General features: G+C 46.7%; 1 protein-coding gene across 4 annotated transcripts; it reads left to right on the top strand.

Annotated features, from left to right (window-relative positions):
• Positions 1-298: 298 nt before the first annotated feature.
• On the top strand, positions 299-22,120 carry LOC147243651 (ceramide transfer protein-like). Of its 4 annotated transcripts, XM_086188123.1 has the most exons (18): positions 299-957; positions 3,118-3,252; positions 11,268-11,384; positions 11,524-11,589; positions 14,676-14,783; positions 14,952-15,090; positions 15,922-16,008; positions 16,344-16,501; positions 16,713-16,805; positions 16,898-16,984; positions 17,098-17,190; positions 17,315-17,386; positions 18,092-18,187; positions 18,725-18,857; positions 18,946-19,016; positions 19,099-19,227; positions 19,662-19,791; positions 19,926-22,120. In XM_086188123.1, exons 1-18 carry the CDS (start codon positions 847-849, stop codon positions 20,051-20,053), a joined length of 1,953 nt encoding a protein of 650 aa, XP_086044249.1. In that variant the 5' UTR covers positions 299-846; the 3' UTR covers positions 20,054-22,120. The 4 variants fall into 4 exon arrangements, with proteins under 4 accessions (XP_086044249.1, XP_086044250.1, XP_086044251.1 ...); XM_086188124.1 differs by lacking the exon at positions 11,524-11,589; XM_086188125.1 differs by lacking the exon at positions 17,315-17,386 and having other exon boundaries at positions 300-957.
• Positions 22,121-22,137: the final 17 nt, after the last annotated feature.

The raw sequence follows: 22,137 nt of genomic DNA, 5'->3' as shown, positions 1-22,137 counted from the left end.
AATAATAAATAGAACACACTTAACCTTTCAGTGTTGTGTGGCTTATTGGTCTATTAAAAAAGCATTTTTTTCCAAAAAAATTAAATAGAAATAATCAAACCCCATGTAACTGTGCGTGTTTTCCTATCAGAAGGATTGTAATAGATTTATTTGGGGATGGGGGTGTCCCTTTCGTGTGTTACAGCTAAATTAAGAGCGGTCTCGTCCATTTACAGCGCGATCACCAGGGGGGCGGAGTCAAAGCTCCGGTTTAAGCAAAGGATTTGGTGACGTCACGGGAGCCAGCGCCCCTGCGAGCTACACAAGTTGGAACACGCGCTCGACCCCAACGAGAAGAAGCTCGAGACGTCAGTGGAACATGGCGAAGCCGAGCCGGAGGTTTGTCACCAGAGAACAGAGGGAAATACCCGGCACCGGGGCGACGACGCTTTGAAAGTGACTTCCGGAGGTAGCTTCGGCTTATTCATCCGTATTTCATCCCATTTTTGACACTTTTGGGGTTCGACGGACGCCGGAGAAAAGGAGCGTTGGAGCGGGTTTGACAGCTACATCAGGTCCGCCTCAGCTAGCGCTCGCCCGGCCAGTTTGACAGAATGCGGGCTAAAGTCTTAAGCTAATGACCGCGCACGGTAGGTGCTGCTATCAAGCGTCCAGCTAGCGGGGTCACGGCTGTTGGAAACAGGCGATTATAACACACGCATGACTCGGTGAGCTGCTGCTCGACCCCCGGATCCAGACCCGCTCACTCACTCCCTCACCTGAGCCCGTGTGTGTGTGAGTGTGTGTGTCAGGTTCACATCGGTCAAACCCCGAGCGTGACAACGTTAGCCACAGATAGCTAAAGAAATGTCAGACAACCAGAGCTGGAATTCATCCGGATCCGAAGAGGATTTGGAGCCCAGGGAGGAGTTGGGACATCCCGTTGGTGTGGCCGAGTTCAGCGGTGTTCTCAGCAAGGTGAGCCGCCATTGCCTCCCGAGTGTACCGCCAGTTGCTAACGGCAGTGGACATGTTGGGGTGAGCTGAGGTTAACTGATAGTATATGAGGTATTTAGGAAGGCTGAGCCAGCACCGTTTAACCTGTCGTTACTGCTCAGTAACATTACACTGATAAAACCCCTACAGAAGCTAATTAAAAAAAGCTTATTGAGATTTAAATGTTGTGTCCTAAATCAGAGGTAGCTCTGAACAGCATGTGCTTCATACACTGTTTATACACGTATAATACATCAGGAATGTTCCAGTGTTTTACACACACACACACACACACATAAATATATATGTGTGTGTGTATAATGTGTATATATGTGTATATATAAATATATATGTATATATGTATGGGTATATATGTGTGTGTGTGTATATATATATATATATATATATATATATATATATATATGTGTGTGTGTGTATATATATGTATATGTATACATATATACACTGTATGTATATATGTGTGTATATGTATATATATACACACACACACATATATATACACATATATATACACACACACATATATGTGTGTGTAATGTATATATATATACACACACACATATATGTATATATATATATGTGTATATATATACACACACACACACACATATATGTGTGTGTGTGTGTGTATGTATGTTATTTGTAACAACAAACAGAAAAGCCCTGTCACCAAGGAAACCAAAGAACATAACACCTCAGTGTCAGCATCCACCATCAGTCAAATTATTTTAAGCATCTGTATCGGCCAGGAATTTTGCAATCGGTGCATCCAAACAAAACCAAACAAAAAAAACCAAGTACTCTAAATGCCAGTTGATCTCCAGGGAGGCAGCGGGATGAGTTTTTTTTTTTCTCTCTGTTGGACAGCCAAGAAGTAAGCATCCATGGGTTCCCTCCTCCACCACCGCAGAGCTTCACACCTCTTCTTTTGGGATGGCCTTCTAATGTTTCTTGACAGCACCTGGGGTTTTGTTAAGCACCTACTGTATTTTATGCTGTTATATTAACAATGTCATATACAATATCATCTGTGTTGACCACAGACTTTGAAATGAGGGATCTGGGCATTCAAGGATGCTAACTTACTTCCAGGTTGTCGGACTCATTCCTGCATGTGCTACTGCGTGGCTGGTAAAAATTTCGATCATTTGTCATTTTGCTGAAGGACAAAACAGATCATTTTGCACTCTGGCGATGATATTAATTTTAAAACCTCTGTCGACCAGATAACCACAGCAGCTTTTCTCCAGTGCTGTTGTAACTAAGTAGGGCAGCTCGGCAGATGCAGTCCGTTGACTATTAAAGCAGCATTTCTCCACCCTGGTTCCTGGGGACCCACTGCCCTGTTTTTAGATCCGTTCCAGCACACCTGATTCAAAAGAAGCCATTAAAGCCCACAGAAGCCTGACAGCGACTCATTCATTAACTCAGGGTGTTGTACCAGGGAGACACCCAGTCGGTCCCCAGCAAGACACCCAGTCGGTCCCCCGATCGCTGGGGTGAAAAACGCAGGCTTGCAGCAGATTCTTTTACTGTGTATGATGACATATTTACTGTGATCCTGTTGGACAACTGTACAAGATGCTAGTGGTGTAAAGATGCAGGATACCATCAAATCGGTCTCGTGAGCTGCGTGCTTGCCTGGTGATATAAAGTGTAACTGTGTTAAATAAAGAACTTGCCAGACTTGTGCAATTTACTTTTGGCCAAATTGACCAGTGTTTTAATTAGTTAAGCTGATGGTGAGCTAATGCGGAATTAATCTCATTCTCCCCTGGTTGTCTCTAAACAGATTGCACGCTGACCTGCTCGCCAAGCATATTGCGAGATTAAGCAGATTCACATCCACTCACCTGTTCAATCATACTAAGACTCATACACGTCACATGTCTAATGAGTACACACCTTATGTAAAATCCCACGTGTCAGGCTTACTCACAACTGCCAGCGTTGTAGATGTTTTCCCTCACATTTGTTAGTCAGCTTATTGAATTGACATAGCAAACAAACAGTGGAATTAATGCAGGAAGTACTTCATTAGTCAACAACACATTGTACTTAGGACTTACCATATTGTTTTTCTCAGTAAAAATACTGATTCGACCCACTTCTATTTTTCAGTGGACCAACTACATTCATGGCTGGCAGGACCGTTGGGTGGTTCTGAAGAACAACACACTGAGCTACTACAAGTCTCAGGATGAGACGGAGTACGGTTGTCGTGGTTCCCTGTGCCTTAGCAAAGCTGTCATTACCGTGAGTACCATCAGGTTCCTTCATTCACCGTGCCTGTGAAACATTTCTGCAATCATGTCACGATTGAAGGCTGGAAGTTTTGGTCTGTTGAACGCAGCTTTGTGTTGGTGCAACACTGTTCCTCTCACGCTGTTTACAGGAATCACTGCTGGTGTTGGTGAAAGAGCCTTGTATTTGCTGTGAGAGGAAGTAGAACACACAGTGACATGCATGTAGCGCGCCAACCCTCAACTTAACTCCATCCACCGTTGGCCGGTTCTCTGTAGACTGTGGTGCTCTAGTTGAGAGACAGCCCAGTGGCACGTTGTTGTGCTCTCCCTCCAAACAGGACGTCCACAGCTCCGTCCAAGCTGACTAGGAGCTGAGGGAGGAGAGCAGCCGTCGGCTGGGAGGGATGGGTTTGGTGTCTTAACTCTTATCTTGTATTTGTGGCCTCTGAGCATATTGAGCAGCTGTAGTAAGCAGGGAGCAATAATCGCTGTCTGACCTCATTATTACCTTTTCCAAGGAGGTTATGTTTTCACTGCAGTTTGTTGTCTGTCTATCAGGAGGATTACATAAAAACCCTGAACTTGATTGGGGTGGGGTGGGGGGGTGTGGGCCTTCTAACTTCCCTTTATATTCTCAGGCAAATCCACAAACGTTTTTCACTTTCTTTATTGGTGAAAGATTGGGTTTCGTTTTTGTTTTTGACACATTCACATGCTCGTCGATTCCTGGGGAACCTCCGTGAAGCTGCCCCCCACCCCACCCCACGCAAAACTCAGTAAAAATATTCTCAATCGTTTGTGCTGCATTAGTGCTGGTTTGTGCGGAAAAAAAGTTTCATTTGTGCTGCTTTAGTTTTCAAGATATAACAGGTTTATTATGAGTCGTGGGGCTGCGTGACATAATCGTCATCGAGAATATTTTACTGAGTTTTGCGTGGGGTTGGGGGCCAGCTTCACTGAGGTCCTGGCGATGTTTGCATCAACGCTAAATGCAGAGTTGAGGAACTGTGCTTGTTTTGACCCGGTAGACCAGAGACCCACATTTAGGAGTAGACTCAGAACCGGTGGAACATTTAGAGTTGTGACACCGTATTGTGAGTAGGAAGCTCTTTGAAGCCTTTCCAAAGTCTTGACTGTTTTAACCTACTTATGTTTTTGTACTCAGACTTAACATGTTGTATTGCATCCAAACAAAATTATACCTGAACAATTGTGCAAAAAAATCCAAATTATTGACGAACGACATCAAAACAAATACTGGACATGTAGCAGAAGGAGCTAATGAATCAGACATGGCGATGAAAGTCTGTATCTGTGTGGGAGCTAATTATAAGTTCCTTTTTGGAAAACATGTCTGTGGTTGACATCAACCCGAGCCTCTGACACAGCCGTGCTACATGGTTGTGTGACCAAAAGTGTTTCTGTAGCGTTGTGGTTGCTACGTGACAACATAAATTTGTAAACGCTGTGAAAAAATGTCACCATCATGTTGACGCAAATCAGTTCCACCTTCCACCACATCGTGGGTTGTGACTGCGGAATGGCGCTGATGTTTTGACGCAGCAAAAGAAGATGGCCTATAATGTGTGTTCTGGCATGAATCGGCAACAGTTTTGAAAAAAAAAACAAAAAAAACAGTTAGACATGATGGATTCAGTAGCAGATGTGATGTTTTTTCCATCCATCCATCCATTTTCTACCTCTTCTCCTGTTAAGGGTCATGGGGGGTGGAGCCTATCCCAGCAGCCTTCCCCCTGGACAGGTCACCAGTCCATGGCAGGGCCAACACATAGAGACAGACAACCATTGGCTCTCCCAGCCACGCCTACGGTCAATTTAGAGTCTGGATTAACCTGGTCCCCTCTTGATGTCTTTGGACTGTGGAGGAAGCTGGAGTACCAGAGAGAACCCAGCAGGAACAGGGAGAACATGGAGACTAAACACAACTTTGTGGAGTTGTGTGTGAGTGCCATTCCAGTTTGCAGAGTTTATTGTGTAAAATGAGAAAGACCTGATGCTGCTGGCAGATGAGCTCACTGGCACATCTGTTTTGACCCTTGACCTACTGAGGCACTGACAGTATCGATCTAAATGATGCTGGGACAGCTACATGTGGGCTGGGAGATGTGGCTGGTAAAGAAAAAAAAAAGTGTTTTTTTTGTGGACACATCTGATTCACAGCAAATGCATTTTGCAATAAAGGGAATTTTCTAATTTCTGCTGTCTTGGCACCCTATTTGTCTACTGGTACTCTTGAGCTGGTTGACTGCCAAGTAAAAGTGAAAGTTAATATTCATTTTTAAGCCACACATCCAAGTGAACCACAGAACTCTCATTAATTGCCCTGCAGCTCCAGCCACATTGAAAAGTGGATGCTAGAATTCAGAGGCTGAGTGCAGTCAAGTCAAAAATCCTTCTGTTATTTTGGAACTCTCTGGGAATAAAAAGCTGCTTCAATTCTACCTGACCAAAGCATAAATCTGTTTCTGTTTTGTTCCCTCACAGCCAGTATTTTCCTTTTGTAATGTCAGATTCCACCCCCCACTTTCCTTCTTAACCTTTCACATACTTTTGAGGAGTTTGGCCTATGATATGCAAGATGTGATTCAGATGTCAAGCATCCACCATATGTTCCTCTGAAATTCATGAAGGAAAGCTCCGGCTCCCTCCCGGATCCACGCGCTGGCCCCAGGCTTGGCTCATGGTTTGCGGCTCTAATCAGCAGAGAAACTTTACCCTGCACTTTCACCAACTTGTCCTTGAACTGCAGGTGGGAACACTTTTGCAACTAGAAGGGTATTCGGAGATCAGACCCCTGCCAAAGGCAACAGTGTGTTTTTTTTCTTTTCCTTTTTTTTTTGTTTTTTGCTGTGTTGAATAGCTCTGCCCCAAAACATATCTCCTGTTCCATCTGCTCATCAAGTCTAGTTGAAACCAGCCTGCCAGAGTTTTTGTAACCCTGCTGACGGGCAGACGAAGCACGGAGGTGAAGACCTCCTGATCATGTCCCACGCTACACTGTAGGGTCGCTGCCATGTCAGGTGACTCCACTAGTTTCCAAGCAACATACTATGTGGCAACACTTTACTGGAAGCTTCATCATGTGACTTATCATGCTGTGCATTGATTAGCCTAAGAAATGCATCTTTGTGCATCAGCATGCTGTGTATCCAGCCTCCTGTGGCTACCAGGCATGATTCAGAGGAGCTGTCACACCCTGCAGCCACACAACCCAAGTCCACGTGCCAGCACGGGAGAGTCCAATTCTGTGTTCACACGGTTTGGCTTCACCTTTAGTCATGTTTCACTCAGGTCTTCGTCATTCATTGACTGACTGATCCTCAGTCAGTGAATCTTCTTCACTTTGGTGGTTAGATGAAACTGTTAATGTTCCCAGCAGTATGAAAGGGAGAGCTGTATTTGCTCAGCTCCAGCCATTCCCAGCCTATGTACACATTAACGCCCATGTGGTGCGTTACTGTTTTCACTGCCCATTGCAGCGGAAACATGCTCCAGGAGTCCAGCTATGACAGTTGGTGATGTTTTCTTGTTGATTATTGCCTCGTGTTCACCAGTGTTTGTCTTTAATACCGCGTCTTGTTATTTTCCATCATTGCCCTCAGATTCACCAAAGCACAGAACGTTCTCAAACTCAAGACTGCAGCGTGTCCACGTGGAGTTTTATTTAGATTCATGAAAAGGTATTTCCATCGTGAAAAGACAAACATTTGAACACGACTGTTAACCATGCGGTTGTGTTTATTCGTCTGTTTTATCGCCTTATGTGAGCTTGGTGAATGTTAGTGCACAGTGCACAACTACAGCCTGTGAAAATGAACAAGGGCTATGATGCTCATTGAATTAGAATTAGGGATTATTGCGGTGCTGTTGTGTTATACTGCATTAGTTTTTATCTTGGTGGACCTCATTAACTGGCAATTGAATTAGTTAGTTTGTGGTTTTAGTTACACCACGAGTCATTGCCAGTGTCAGTTTGGACACTTGAGTGGATTCATTCCAGTGGAATTGTGTGATAATGTGTGATTTCATCATTGGAGAAGAACCAGAGCAGGAGCTGGCCCTCACTTTGTTGATTCAATCCTGAGATTAGACCTCTGCAGCTGGCTGCTGGTGGGCCGCTGGTCCCACTGCTGCTGTGTGTCTTTGGGAATGTCGGGGGTGTAACAGTGGTTCAGTTCCACCAAGCACACGCAGAGCAGGTGTGTTTGGACTACAACAGATAGACCACACAAACTAATACGTTCGCCCACGCCTTCATGAAATACAGCCTCAATTATGTATGACACAGCCTCAATTAAACTTGGACAATGTGGCTTGATAAAGGCGTTCCTGTCGGGGCTGCTGGGTGGATTACATCATCATCGCTCGCTTAATTATGTCCAAACAATAGCAGGCTTGAGCACCTTTGTTACAGGGACCTCTTCGATGAGCGAGATTCATCGGTTATAACCAACGTATCAGTGACATCAGCCAACTCATGTCACGTAACACAGATACAAAGCATCAACATTAGAACCAGGCGTTCTGAGCTGTCGCCTCCCCTGTAGAGTTGTGGTTAAACACGAGCTGTGTTGGAAACATTTGAAAAGAACTCTCAATGTCCTGCCTCACATCAACAGACACAACAAACACGCAACAGATTCAGCCAGGGCGGGTCTTCATTCATCGCCGAATCTGTGGTTCATGATGAAGGCATTTCTTTCAGTGAAGATAACTACAGTTCACAGATAAATGTTGAACTCGTGAGTGTAGGCCTTCCCTCTAGCATGGCTGTACTGCCCTCCTCCAGCATGCATTAACTCCATGTTTAGATCCCTCTGGGGACCAACCATCGACCACATGAAGATGCCATTCCTGTTGCTCTGTCACACCTGATAATGTGTGTGAAGTCTGGATCAATATGGGCCCACTCTGGCTGAAATATCAACAAAAAATGCATTTATAGCAGAGCCAATAAAAACAGCCATCCAACTGCTACTATTGATGACACCGCAAGCACTGTTTGTTCCTGCGTCTACAAAGGCAGCGAAGCAGGCGGCCATCTTTAGATTGACGGCGACCCTGGCCTGCTTCTGATTCCTGTTCTCACTGGAATTTGTGAGCAGTGAATGTGGACCTGTGGAAGTATTCGGCAAAACATATCTGTCACCCTGACTTTCTGGAGGTGGTTCAAGAGAAGGAAGGAGAGAAGGTCAACTTGAGTTTAACTTTACCGTTGCAGGTGACGTAGGTTTGTGTGGAAATGGCCGTGTCTTCAGTAAGGGAAATGAGAGACTTCCTCATATGCTTTCCTCCACATGGGGGGAGGGGGGGGGGGGTCATCAAATGGGAAACATCCACATGCTGTGTAGGTGTGTTTGTTGCAAGCTCATCTTACTGATCTACCCTTCCCTTTCGCTGTCGTTCTCTATGAGCACTTGGTGACTCAGGGTTTCCTCCACGAGACCCCATTTTGGTGTCCAGAGTCTACTGAACGATGTTCTTGCTCCAGGCTTTTGTAGTGCTATTTAGGGCCATGACGATATGGATTTCTTTTTCCTACCTTAACGGCAACATGTTCCCACACAGTGCTGGAAATTAACATCCACCAAATGCCAAACACTGGTAGATTTTCCGTTTGCTGTATTTGTCTGGGAAGTCTAGCCACCACACTAGTGGGTAAACACTTAAGCACCAAAATAGGGCTTGCAATAAAACATCTAGCATGGTTTTACTCCTTTGTCCTTTTACCTGCACACACACACACACAAAATAGAGCTTTTACATGGATCTTAACGATGCTGTGAAACTGTAGGAGCTTTTGAAATGTGATGGAGCTCCGGTCACAGACTTGGTCACTCGCAGCCTCCTCATTCAAGAGTCCTAGTCACCATTTCACCACTAAACAGCTTAAACACTCTCAGATTAGTTCTGTATCTGCAGCGATTTGTAAAGTGCCAGTAATAGACTTAAAAAACAAGGGTTGTCATGGTGCATTCAGGGGCACCTTGTAAGGAAGTCAGACATCTATATTCAAGTGGCCAGGGAGGTCGCCAGAGCTGCTGTTGAGGAGCAGTATCCGCCACGTGGGTCGGGTTCAGCTGGTCTTCCTATCCCTTGTTCAGGCTTCCTCACAAACAGCGGTTGAGATGTAACTGTGAGTGAAGAAACATCCCGGCTGTCCCGCGTCGCCTGCTGAGGGTTGGTCGGGTGTTTTTTACTCTATCTTCCTCTGACTCCATCTTTCCTGTTTGATTTGTTTCTTATCGTTGGCCCTCAACCCCACTGAGAGGATCTGAATTTTGATTGGTTTTGTGGCTCAAGTGTTGGCTGCAGTCACAAGTAGACATCCACCCCAACATGGCCCTGTTTCCACAGCTGCTCAAGTGTCTGCGCACACATTCACGGGTAGTCACAGAAACCGAACACTCCATACATCACTTTCTTGAATCTGCTTGCCTTTCACATCGGCGCAGACGATCCTAGTCAGCACGTCATGCCATCTTGTAAAGTGCAAAGCTGCTGCGACGACCTTCCTGTGATGGATGAATGTTTACTGTAGTCCTGGATTCCATTAACCTCCAACCCAGTGCAGGCGTTGACTCCTCAGCCCTGCTCAGCAGCCTTCCCGCGACCCTTGCAGTCCAGGGATCATCATTTTCTCACCTTCCTAGCAACCGAGTCACAGTAAGAGATCCCTGTTGTGTCCCGAACACTTGAACGTTCTCTGTAATTTTACGGAACGTTTGTGTTTGTGGATGATTTTCATCGGTTGTCAGTGGGTCTGGTTTTGACTCGACTGTTGTAGATGTAGAATCATAATTCCCCTGAACCCATCCTCAAAAGATGCATATAAAAGGAAATATTTAAAGTCATTGCTCTTTTGTGGAGGTCACAAATTGTTGTCCATGGATGGCGTTCTCTCGGTTGGATTCGTGTTTGGTTTTCTTCAAGTTACCCTGGAGAGGGTCACCAAATAAAATTTGACACCAGTTTCTTCGTGAACCACCATAATTGTCACATCAAATTTCGCTTACCATCTAATTTTGTTCTCTTAACTCAGGAACGTATCTCTCACTGTCGCTTTCATGACTTGAACGTCTCACCCATAGCAGAACCAATAGAGGCAGGGTTGACACAGATAGGTTCAGCATTTAATTTCTTTCTGCCAAATGAATTTGCAGGGTTTACATGGCCATGAAAAATCTGGAAGGAATATGAAAATGCTGATCTCCACGACCGGAAGAGTATTTTTGGAAAATTATTAAAGCCAGAAAATTTGGGGAAAGTCATGGAAAATTATCTCAAAAATACTTGAACGTCTGTTCCTGGTGAAATTGAGTTACTTTGATAGCTATGTCATAGCAAACCTTCATTTATTTCAGTTAAATAAAGGCTGGCAAATTTCTGGCATGGATTCTTTTTTTAAGTGTATTTGGTCATGAAAGGAATACGATCATGGAAATCTTCCGTAAGGGCGTGGAAATATATTGGTAAAAATGTTTTAATGTTCAAGTCTCCGAAGACACAACCAAGCCTTCCAGTTACTTTTTGTTGTTGGTGGTCTTAAATGTTTTAACTGGGGCACACGAGTTGTCCTTGACATAAAACAAGTGTGTTGTTCTCTGGACACAAGCGGACGGCCGTGGCTCTGGTCGTCAAAGCCGACTCAGCAACAGATTGTCGCCCGGCATGAGTCACAGCTGAGAGAGATTAACAGTTTGCTGTTCCAGTGTCATGTTAATAGCTGTTTACAAGGACAGAGACCTCTCACATATGGCTCCCTGTTGGCCCTGAACCACAAAGAGATTTGTATCTCCTCCTGCCATGAAAAGAACACGACCACAAGCCAGAGATTATCACAGATATCAGACCAGCTCGTTCCCATAACTGGGCTCATTTCACAGTCACGGAGTTCTGATCTCTTATCAGGACAGCAGCAGAGCCAGGAGTTGACAACGGTGTGTGATACCTGTTGTATTTTCAGTTCACAACCTAACCCGCTGTATGCTTTTGTTCATTTAGCCGCATGAATTTGATGAGTGTCGGCTGGACATCAGTGTCAACGACAGCGTGTGGTACCTGAGAGCACAAGACCCCGAGCACCGGCACCACTGGATCGACTCCATCGAGCTGCACAGGGTAAGTCAGGAGCTCAACCCCAAGAGCACCGAGACAAACCCAAGCCTCGTCACATTTGAAGCTAAAAGGAACGATTGTCAGACGTTTGCTTTTGTGAATATACATGTTTACCCTGTGTATATATATGTGTTTCTATCAGAGTATAAGAGAGGGGAGGAGAGACAAGGGAGGCGTCCAGGGAACTGTAATCATCCCTCCACCACTGGTGCGTTTGTAGGATCCAGGACTCACTGAATGCTGCACTTGTTTTTAGTGCTGAACAAGTTTGTGTTAACTCGTTCATCTTCCTTTTAGTCCACACAAATCGATTTAAGTGCTCATTTTTGCTCATCAGTTTAAACTTGGAAGCTCCGCTGTTGTTGCATGACTCATGTCGAGGCTTTTAACACCGAGCCGAAAGTTATCTCAACCTTGGACTGTAGTTGGCTCAGGATTTTGGTAACCCTTCTCACTCGCACACAGACATCGAAACCGTGGGTAACTGAGAGGATTACTAAACCTGCCAGGACAGCAAAAATGATCTTTCTGAGCAGAGCCTGGAAAAGATGGATAACCTGTCCTGGGAGAGAGTTTCAAGGACTATAGAGGGGGTTAGTGGCTCGGATGGTTGCCTCAATAATGTGAGCGAGAAGTTCAGCCTTTTAGTTTGGTAAGGGAAAGCCTGAGAGGCACAGGGGGGCCCAAGTAGCCCCCACTGAACGCGAGGAGCCGAAGAGGCGGACCAAGGTTCCCACTCTTCAAATTAATCAACAAATCCCTGCAATCACAAACAGTGTAAACATTCAGAGACAATCAATACGCTGAAGGACAATTCACCCGTCTTAGATCACGATTTTTGTTGAACAGGAGAGGAAAAAAACACCCCTGAAACCATGACATTTGTACTCACTGCGTTGTGGCATCGCGTTCACAGATTTGAAATTCGACAATGGACAACTGAGCGCAGCGTCTTAGTTTGAACTCTTTTAACTCCTACAGTTTCACAACCTGTCAGATATATCGGGGGGGGGGGTCTGTTCACAACACCAGCTGATTTGATAAAGACAGTGATATTATATCAGATGATATTGCAGTATTGGTATTGTGTCCCAGCTCAAGTTGAGACACGGAACAACTGCGGTATGTTTTAGTCTAAATTTTTCGACGGTTAAAAGTGCTGCAAAATCAATATGACCAGGTAATCTAGAGTCGGATTACCAGAGAAACACACATTACGGATAATTCTGAAATGTCCATTTCTGTTTTTCAAAATAATGGTTTAGAGGATGACAGTAACAAAAATGAAGGCCCTCTGTCCGGTTCCAGAGTTGCCCTGGCTGACATCCAGGTTGCAGCTGGATTGATTGTGCAGCGCTAATACAAAAGTGCATTTTGCTGTCATTTATGGTCGCCGGTGCTCGTGCTCCTCGCTGCACTCTCTCAGGGAGGGCGGAGCTGATGAGCTGGGTGTGTTTGTGTGTGTCAGCGGATATACACAGCCGAAGATAACTTTCATTTCCTTGTGGAGCCTAAAAGATCTACATTCAGATCAAACCTCGGGTTGACAGTTCGGCTGTTGGCTTTTGCGTCTCTGCATTTTTCCAAATGATCTTGTTATTATTGATCCCAGTGCACAGCACGGAGACACTGGTTTTCTATACTGATCGATATTTGGGGAGGATTTGATGCAGGTGGCGTCACGGTGAACATGCCAGTGATGAGGAGGAAGTATGCCCCTCTTGCCTCTCACTTGTGGTCCTTTTCAGTTCGGGAAATCCCCCCTCTTCCCTCCCGAGTGTGACTCAGGGAGGGAGGGGAGGGGCTTTCTCTGAAGCTAATATAGGCCTCTACACAAACCCCAGCTGCCATCCCACCCACAATGAGTCACGACTGAGAGCTCATCTTCCTGGAGGGCCCAGCTTCCCTTTCAGAGCCACATTACTCACAGCGCTGTGCAGGCCTGCATCTCCAGGGAAACACAACACACCACAGCGAGCGCTGCTCACAGCCTCAGCAAGTCTGAAAACAACATCTGAAAATGAAAACAACCCTTGTTTCCAGGATACCGTCTATTTACGTTAGCTGTGGTTATTGTAGACTTCGCAGCACGGTGACAGAACACTGGTGTCGATCCCTAGAGAACAGCTCCAGTGTGACTCACTGTAACGCGTCCTGCATGCCGCCTGTCAGCGAGCACGTGTGCTGGCAAGACTGCATAGAATCAGCTGATAAATGTTGATCGGGCGATTTCTGATTTGATCAAACGTCGGTGTCATCAAACGGACTGAAGCGTCCAGGCGAAGACAGCTGGAGCTGGATGTTGGCTACTGGGGAGCAGCAGTGACTGAGATCCATGTGAACCAGGCAGAGTTACTCCTGGTCATTGACCAGCAGTTACCTCTGGCTCACTAATGCCGCCACGTGCGTTTACATCTACTGCCCCTTGGTGGTGAAAGGTGGAAGTGTCTCTTAAAGGAACACTTCCTCTTTCTGGTAAATCCGTTGCTCAACCTACCCTCTGTGCTCTAGCTATTTTGAGAGTTTAGGATGTTATGTAAGAGGAAAGGGGAACCACTCAAATTTGCTGGAAGTGAGCTTTTACTTCTCTGTGGTTGCCGTGGTCACTGGATCCGTGTCTTGTTGGTCCCCCGGACCGACACTGTGGCGTTCCTAAATAGATTCCCACACCATCCCAGATCGTATTAAGGAGCCTTTCACAAAGATGTGATTGCGCCTTTTTATTTTTTTTTAATCAAAAGTCTGAAATTCACCTTCTAACCAAGTGTGAAAGCAGTCTGATGAAAATCTACGGAGTTCAGCAGTGGAGAGCACAAAAATATTTGATGGCGATAGTGCAAATAGTCCTCAAAATATAACCTATAAATAATGAATTATTATGAAGCCATCTTATGAGATCAGTTCCCCGAATTATGTTATTTTGAGGTCACAAGATACAATTTGCTCTTACAGCTTGAGTCAAACAGTGGGAGGCAGACGCCGTCCCCTGGTCCCATCTAATTCAATCCAGGGAAGAAGTTCAGAATAAATATACGTCTCCCTCTACGGCCGCTCCAGGGCTCCGTGCACGTCCGTGATGGCTCTCACAATGAACTTGATATTTTTGCTTTCACACCCTTTGGATTTATATTGAAGGGGTGTTCCGGTGATTTAGTCTTTCGACATCATTGCTCTTTCATGTGTCTTCTGTTGCTGTTAAATATTTGGCCTGAATAATCAAATGTCTTGGTGAGCCAGGATTGAGGTCTTGTCTGTGACGCCGTCCCTCATCCGGGCTGTGTTCTTTCTCTGTAGGCTGATTCTGGGTATGGATCTGAGTCCAGCCTTCGCAGACACGGCTCCATGCTGTCTCTCACGTCAGCCACCAGCGGCTACTCCGCCACGTCCACGTCCTCCTTCAAGGTGAGTTTAGTCAGCCAGTGTTTACTCGAGCAGAGGGAGGCGCTGGCAGGAGGTTTGTTTGTGGATGTCTGCACGTGGACTCACAAACCTTCATTGTGTCAGCGCACATGTGCTGGTAGATGAAGTCTAAACCAAACAATCCAAACTGCTGTTTCCCGGTCTCTGTAGAAGGGTCACAGCCTGAGGGAGAAGCTGGCAGAGATGGAGACCTTCAGAGATATCCTGTGCAGGCAGGTGGACACGCTGCAGAGATACTTTGATGCCTGTGCAGACGGAGTCTCCAAGGACGAGCTGCAAAGAGACAAAAGTGAGCAGCTCACACGCCCTCACCCTGTTAACCTCTGCTGCCCTCTAGAGGATTTTCAAACAAGGAACACAACACAGGAGGCCTCACACTCAGCAGTTTGCAACATCTTAATGGTTAGAAAAACACACACTCGAGATTCAGTTGAGACACATGACCGCACACTTGTGACTGCAGAGACACCATCATGATACGACAGGACTTCAGAAAACATGGAGGCTGATTCTTCGCTGTGGGCAGAATTTATCACCATTCCAGGCCTTCTTGTTAGTTGTGTTTGTGTTTTGAGGACTGAGACCGAACTCCACGAGTCTTTGTGTTCCTGAAACAACAAACGTCGCTCCGTTACGTTGCAGCAAGAAATTCAATCATTTGAATTTGGTGTTTGATTCAAAAGTTAAAAAATAAGCCTAGAAAATCTAGATCGCTGGCCCTGTGACTCAGAGCCAGCTATTCTATCAGCCCCCCCCCGGCCCATCTTGGCTGGATGAACATTTGCTCATGGCAGCCAGCACCGGCTGCCTGTGGACGACCACCATGAATGAAGTCCAGCTTTTGTTCTCCTCTCCTCCCTCTCCTCGTTCCTCCCTCTCTGTCCATTCTGAAGATGAAACCAGACCATTGTCATCTTGTCCAGATCAGCGGCGTTATGTCAGTCTGATGGCGCGCTGCGGCCTGTGGCTTATCTTGGGAATGGGGCACTAGGCGCTCGCCGCCCTGTCCTGCAACCCCGGATGACTTTCAGCAAGGAAACATGGCGAGGCGTGTGTGTGGGAACGACCTAGTGGGATGCTTGCTGTTTTCCTGAATCTGTCTTTTCTCTGTTTTTTCCAGTTGTGGAGGATGATGAGGACGATTTCCCCAACACCCGCACAGACGGAGAGTTTCTGCACAACAACAACAACGGCAGCAAAGAAAAATGTGAGGGAAGCTTTCTTTGTAATCCCCGGAAATTTCAGTCTCGGATTCAAAACATTTTGTTTCTTTTCCCTTCGAATAGTCCTGATGAAGGTTGGCTGATTTCCAGGTTTCCACACCTTTAAAACCTTCCTGAAGATTTACCAGCACATTACTTTTGATATCAGGACAAATCACCATCTAATTTTGTCCTCATTTGCCAGCATTCGTGCTTCATCTTCCTTTAAAATAACACAAATTGTTCAAATTAAGCAGAAAACATGTTCATGATGGGAACAGGAAGAGGCCCACAGGTCGAGGCTGCTTGGTTTTAGTCCCTCTGCTCCTGTCTACCGCAGTGTTCCAGGCCTTGAATCCCAAAGGAATTAACGGCATCGACTTCAAAGGTGAGGCCATCACGTTCAAGGCCACCACCGCCGGGATCCTGGCCACCTTGTCCCACTGCATCGACCTCATGGTGAAGAGCGAGGACAGCTGGCAGAAGAGAATGGACAAGGTGTGTGTGTGTGTGTGTGTGTGTGTGTGTGTGTGTGTGTGTGTGTGTGTGTGTGTGTGTGTGTGTGTGTGTGTGTGTGTGTGTGTGTGTGTGTGTGTGTGTAACACTTCATCTACAGTGAAGGCAACAGCACTCAAGATGCAGGAGAGAAATATTCATGTCAGGGTGCAAATTCTGTGGTCTTGACGTGTCTGGACGTCTGTGATTGTAGGAGATGGAGAAGAGACGGAGGATCGAGGAGGGCTACAAATCAACTCTGAACGATTTGAAGAAGAAAACTCACTTCGGAGGTCCTGATTATGAGGTAAAGAAACTGTAATACTCTTCTGTAATATACAGGGACATCGGGTTGTTGATGAGTTAGTGAAGTCACTAACGTCTGCACCTCATTGATAGGAGGGTCCAAACAGCCTCATCAACGAGGACGAATTCTTTGACGCTGTTGAAGCGGCTCTCGACAGGCAAGACAAGATGGAGGAGCAGGTGGACCACTTCTCCTCTTTATCACTGATCTGGCGTGAAAACACGCGAAAAGCAAGTTGACGCTTTCAAGGCAGAACATGAGAAGGACGTGTGACGTATTTCTGTGTGTCCAGTCTCAGACAGAGAAGACAAGAATACAGAGATCCAGTCCCGTCCCTCCTGGAGACGTGTATTCCAGCACCGGCACACACAGATTCTCCAACAAGGTGGTCCACCTGTCTGTCCACCTACCAGCTCCCTTCATCATTCATGCTCTCCTCTTCCTCATCACATCCTCTGTGTAACACTGTCCTCTTCTTGTGTTTTTGCGGATGGCTTCTGGTCTTGTAGCCTCATAGTCAGTCCTCCGCTGCTCTGATAGTCAGGGCCCCTCCTCACCACGGCCACAGATTCAGCTCAGAGGTAACTGGCTGCTCAGACCTGGACCGCCTCCCGTCCTCTGTGTGTCGCTGCCTAGACTAATCCCTGCATCAGGTCTCATGTGGCGGCAGCTGCGCTCCTTCTGTGTAGACTGTAGTGATGCGAGCTTGTTCACAGATGGAACACGCGTGCGTTTGCAGCCGTGAGTTTAGTTGTCGATGGTTTCTGCTGCTCGCCTTCACCTGAGAAGAGCCGATCCGGTCTAAATTAGCCGCTCACTTTTAGGCTAAACCCTGAACTGGGCTCAGGTCTTGGCAGGTGAGGTATGTAATGGTTGCGGTGACGTTCAAGTCACGCGTCCACGCTGTCGTTCACTCACAGCGTCACGTTAGCGGTGCCCTTCTACTACTAACATGAAGTACAGAACCTGTAAACTCCTGTTAGCCACAGAAGCTACGCTGGACTACAATCTGAGGTCAAATTTCTATTCTCATGAGCTTTTGGTGGAGGAAATCCATTCATGTGCTAGCTTCCTGGTTAGCCTGTACCAGTAGCTCCTCCCTGCAGTGCGCTGTTTGTCCAGTAGTTGTAAATGTTATTTGTTGTCAGCAGATTCTGTCGTTGCATGAACAAAGTGTCAACAAGGCGTGTTTGGTGTCACAAAAGCGGTTGATAAGCCTCTGAATCACAGTCTGTGTGATGATGGTGATCTAACTCCGCCTTTTCCTGTTGCTGGCCTCTCTACAGGTGGAGGACATGGTACAGAGTCACATGACCTACTCGCTTCAGGATGTGGGTGGCGATGCCAACTGGCAGCTGGTTGTGGAGGAGGGAGAGATGAAGGTGTGAGGAGGACCCAGAAGATTCACATTATTGTGATGTCACAAAACTGAGGTCATGTGTCCACTAAAGTTTTTTTACAGCTGAAAAGTCCCGAAGGTGCCCAGAGGGGAGGCGTGGCAGTCGTTTGCTATGATACCAAATGTTGGCGGAAGTAAACATTTCAGCACACGGTTCTTCTTCCTGTGGAATAACGACTGAACCGCAGAGGAAGAGAAGACGGATGTGCTGGTTTTAGTGGGTAGAGTAGATTTGGTTGGCGAGGAAACATCTGAATAATCGCCGCTCATGTTGCTCAGCACTCAAATACAGAGAAGCACAGGAGGAGTCCAGAAAACAAAACCAACAAATCCGAAGAATCGACACACGCGCTGCTGCTGCTGGGAACGATGAGCTCATCCCCGGCTTCAGAAAGAAACGCTTTGGTGGACACAAGGCCCTCGTCTCTGTTACAACCTGTAGCAGTGGACCAAAGCCTGTCACGGTTTTATGTTGCGATAGTGAAACTGGTCTCACGTGTGTGTGTGTGCGTGTGCGCAGGTGTACAGGAGGGAGGTGGAGGAAAACGGGATCGTTCTGGACCCTCTGAAGGCCACACACTCGGTGAAGGGCGTGACCGGTCATGAAGTCTGTCACTACTTCTGGGACACCACCTACCGCAACGACTGGGAGAGTAGGTGTTACACCTGGAGCGCAGACCAATTCAACACACAAGTGACACGGCGTGATTGTCACGTGACCTCACTCTCTTCCTCTTTCAGCCACCATAGAGAACTTCAACGTGGTGGAGACTTTGTCAGACAACGCAGTAATAATATATCAAACACACAAGGTAAGAACTACAAGAAGAAACGATCCGGAACTGGCTTCTCTCGAGTTACCTTTCAATAGTAAGCTGATTCATCTGTGTCCAGAGGGTGTGGCCTGCGTCTCAGAGGGATGTGCTCTACCTGTCCGCCATGCGAAAGATCTTGGCTAATAACGAGAACGACCCCGACACCTGGCTGGTGTGCAACTTCTCTGTGGACCATGACGATGCACAGGTGAGACAGTCGATCCATTCGAGACACATTTAAAGGAACAGGACTTCTTCTTGGGCGAACATTGTCCGTCGCCTCCAGAGCCAGACAAGAAGATACAAGCCACTAGCTGACAGCTAGTTAGCTTAGCACAATGAATGGTAGTGGATGGGAAGTGTTAGCATACCTCTGCCAAAAGTCATCAGATAGATCAAGCTCAGGATGATGGTTATTTTTTCAGAGGTATGCTAACACTTCCCATCCACTGCTTTTCATTGTGCTAAGCTAACTAGCATGGGTCTCAGCTCTCCGTTGCAGCACCGAGGAGACAGGCGTCTCTTTCTTCTGGTCTGACTCTGGAGACGCAGGACAATAAAAAGATTTCCCAAGACGTCGTCCTGTTAACGCACGATTCCGACACTCGGGACTTGTGTGAATTCTGTCCTCTCGTCTCTCAGCCAACCAACAGGTGTGTGCGTGCCAAAATCAACATCGCCATGATTTGTCAGACCCTGGTCAGCCCCCCGGAGGGCGACAAGGAAATCAGCAGAGACAACATCATGTGTAAAATCACCTACGTTGCCAACGGTGTGTCCTCCCACTCTGCTCACTTCAGTTGGGGTTCTTCTGGCTGTTTAGACTCTGTTTGGGTAGATGTATTAAACCCTCGCTCTGTGTGTCTGTGTGTGTGTGTGTGTGTGTGTGTGTGTGCGCACGCGCAGTGAATCCTGGAGGCTGGGCTCCTGCCTCGGTGCTCCGGGCCGTGGCCAAGAGGGAGTACCCCAAGTTCCTGAAGCGCTTCACCTCCTACGTCCAGGAGAAAACAGCTGGCAAACCCATCTTGTTCTGAGGCTCCAGAGCAAAGCACGTCTCACCGACACGGAAGCCGAGTCTTTGTGGTCCAGAGACTGAGATGACATCATGAGACGCCTCCTTCCTTCTTGTGGGCTTCACCTGTGTCGAGACCTGAAGTGGATCTGAGGAACGGCAGTGGTTCAAGCCTCCGACGGGGGAGGGAGGGTGACGACGGCACCCTCTGGTGGCTGCAGGCAAACCCCTGCCAGACGTGTACCAGTGTCACTGAGTAAATTCATTTCAGATCAGACGACATGGATGATTTTCCGCTTCATCTTGATCAAACCCCGGCTTCTTCAGCTAATTTGTGTTTGGTGTTAGTCGTATCTCGTCACCGTCCCTCCCCTCCAACGCCGCTGCAGCTGCTTCTGACGTCGCCGCCATCTTTCCTGCTCGTGTAGAAGTCGAGACTAGAGGCCAAAACCTCAGGTTGGGTCTGAAGTGACAGATTAATATTTATGTTGGATAAAAGAGAAAATCTTAACTAACGGACTGTTTTGCCATTTATAGTTTTGTCTTTTCATAATTCTCCAGCTGTCTTTGAAGCTAACGTTTACTAGCGATTTTTTATTTGTATGAAGTCCAGAGGGCTGTCGTTGACCCCTGACCCCCCCATGACCCTTCGGACTTTGACTGTCCCTCTGATGAACACACGGCTGACCAGTGCTGAGGGAGGGACACGCCCCTGTACGTCACAGCTCACATCTTGAATGTCTTTGAATGTGTAAATAGTCACGAACGTGCAGACATCGATCCTGAGAGGAGCCCAATGCCTTTGAGATCCAGGAAGTGACGAGACGAAGGCGAGCCCGCTAGTGAAGTGCCTCGTGGCTTCGCCGCCTCGTGGCTTCGCCGCCTCGTGGCTTCGCCGCCCGTCAGGTCCGTTAAAACTCGTCCTTGAATCTGCTCATGTTTTTGGTTGAAAGGGCTGCCAGACACTGAGATCCACACCAGTCTGCTGTCTTCATACAAACCTCTTTTATGTCAGTATTTTCTTGGATGCGAGTTGAATTCCCCCCAGGAAGAAAACCTCAGCTTGGTTCTCCAAGCGTTAAGTCTGCAACGTCCATGTTCTCAGCAGAACCCTGGGGATCTTGGAAGGTTTTCCTCCTCCGTAACAGCGTTCTTGTCCTCGTTTGATTCGGCTACATTTACTTTTTTAAAGAGTTTTAAAGAGAATAAAATAATAAATGAATCTCGTCCAAACACGACACCTTTTCAAAGAGCAGGAGTGCAACGGCTCTGACTTTACTAACTGCAGTGACCCGTGGAAGCTGGAACGTGTTACAAACCAAGCGGAAGCCCAACGTTGACGTCAGTCCAGTTTATCGATCAGTAAAACATGATTTGGACTTGATTTTAAATGATGACCGATGATGAGACAACATTGTAGTTCTGTTTATCATCATCTTCTGGAGTTTTATGTAAAAAAACCAAATCCAAATCATGAGCTGAGAGGACAAAAGTGGTCGTTTGGACTTGACGACTGACCATCTTGTACTCTGGAATGTCAATTTGGATTTTTGTCCTTCTGAAAAATGTTCCAACAGAAAACCTAAATTAGGAAGTCATATTTGAAAGTCACATTTATGGAACTGTCCAAATTATGACTCACCGACGTTGACCTGGTGTAGACGATGGCATTCGTTCACCTCTTGAGTTCCTGAGGACATTTTTGTACTAGCAGGTAGAATCAAGCTTCCGTAGTCAAACTGTTTCAAACGTTCCCTCCCGATGGCCTACACCAACATGTCAGACGTGTTCTCGGCTCGGACCACCCGACGGGAAGCCATCTCGAGGCCTTTAGCGTTAGCGCTTGTTGCTAAAGGATGTGGGTGAGAGACCAGGTGAAGCCAGATGATGCTCGGCCGGCAGCTGAGCGGAGCCGCGGCTGAAGCCTCTCACCTGAACCCCAATGAATGAAGCTGAATGTACTTAGGAGCATTTTTGTAAATCTGTTCACACTAACGATGTGGGATCAACTTATAAATGTACAGTGACAATGTGGCGCCTGGGCCCTGTTCCAGTGAAATAAATAAGTTTATCCTCCAGTTCTTTCATGTGTGGATCCGGTTCTTC

The sequence above is a fragment of the Aulostomus chinensis genome, chromosome 19 (assembly GCF_037954235.1).
Source record: "Aulostomus chinensis isolate RoL2024-O1b breed Wild chromosome 19, RoL_Achi_v1.0, whole genome shotgun sequence".
In the NCBI taxonomy this organism is placed as follows: Eukaryota; Metazoa; Chordata; class Actinopteri; order Syngnathiformes; family Aulostomidae; genus Aulostomus; species Aulostomus chinensis.
Note: the sequence above shows the minus strand (reverse complement) of the source record. Positions and strands in the feature narration are given on the sequence as shown.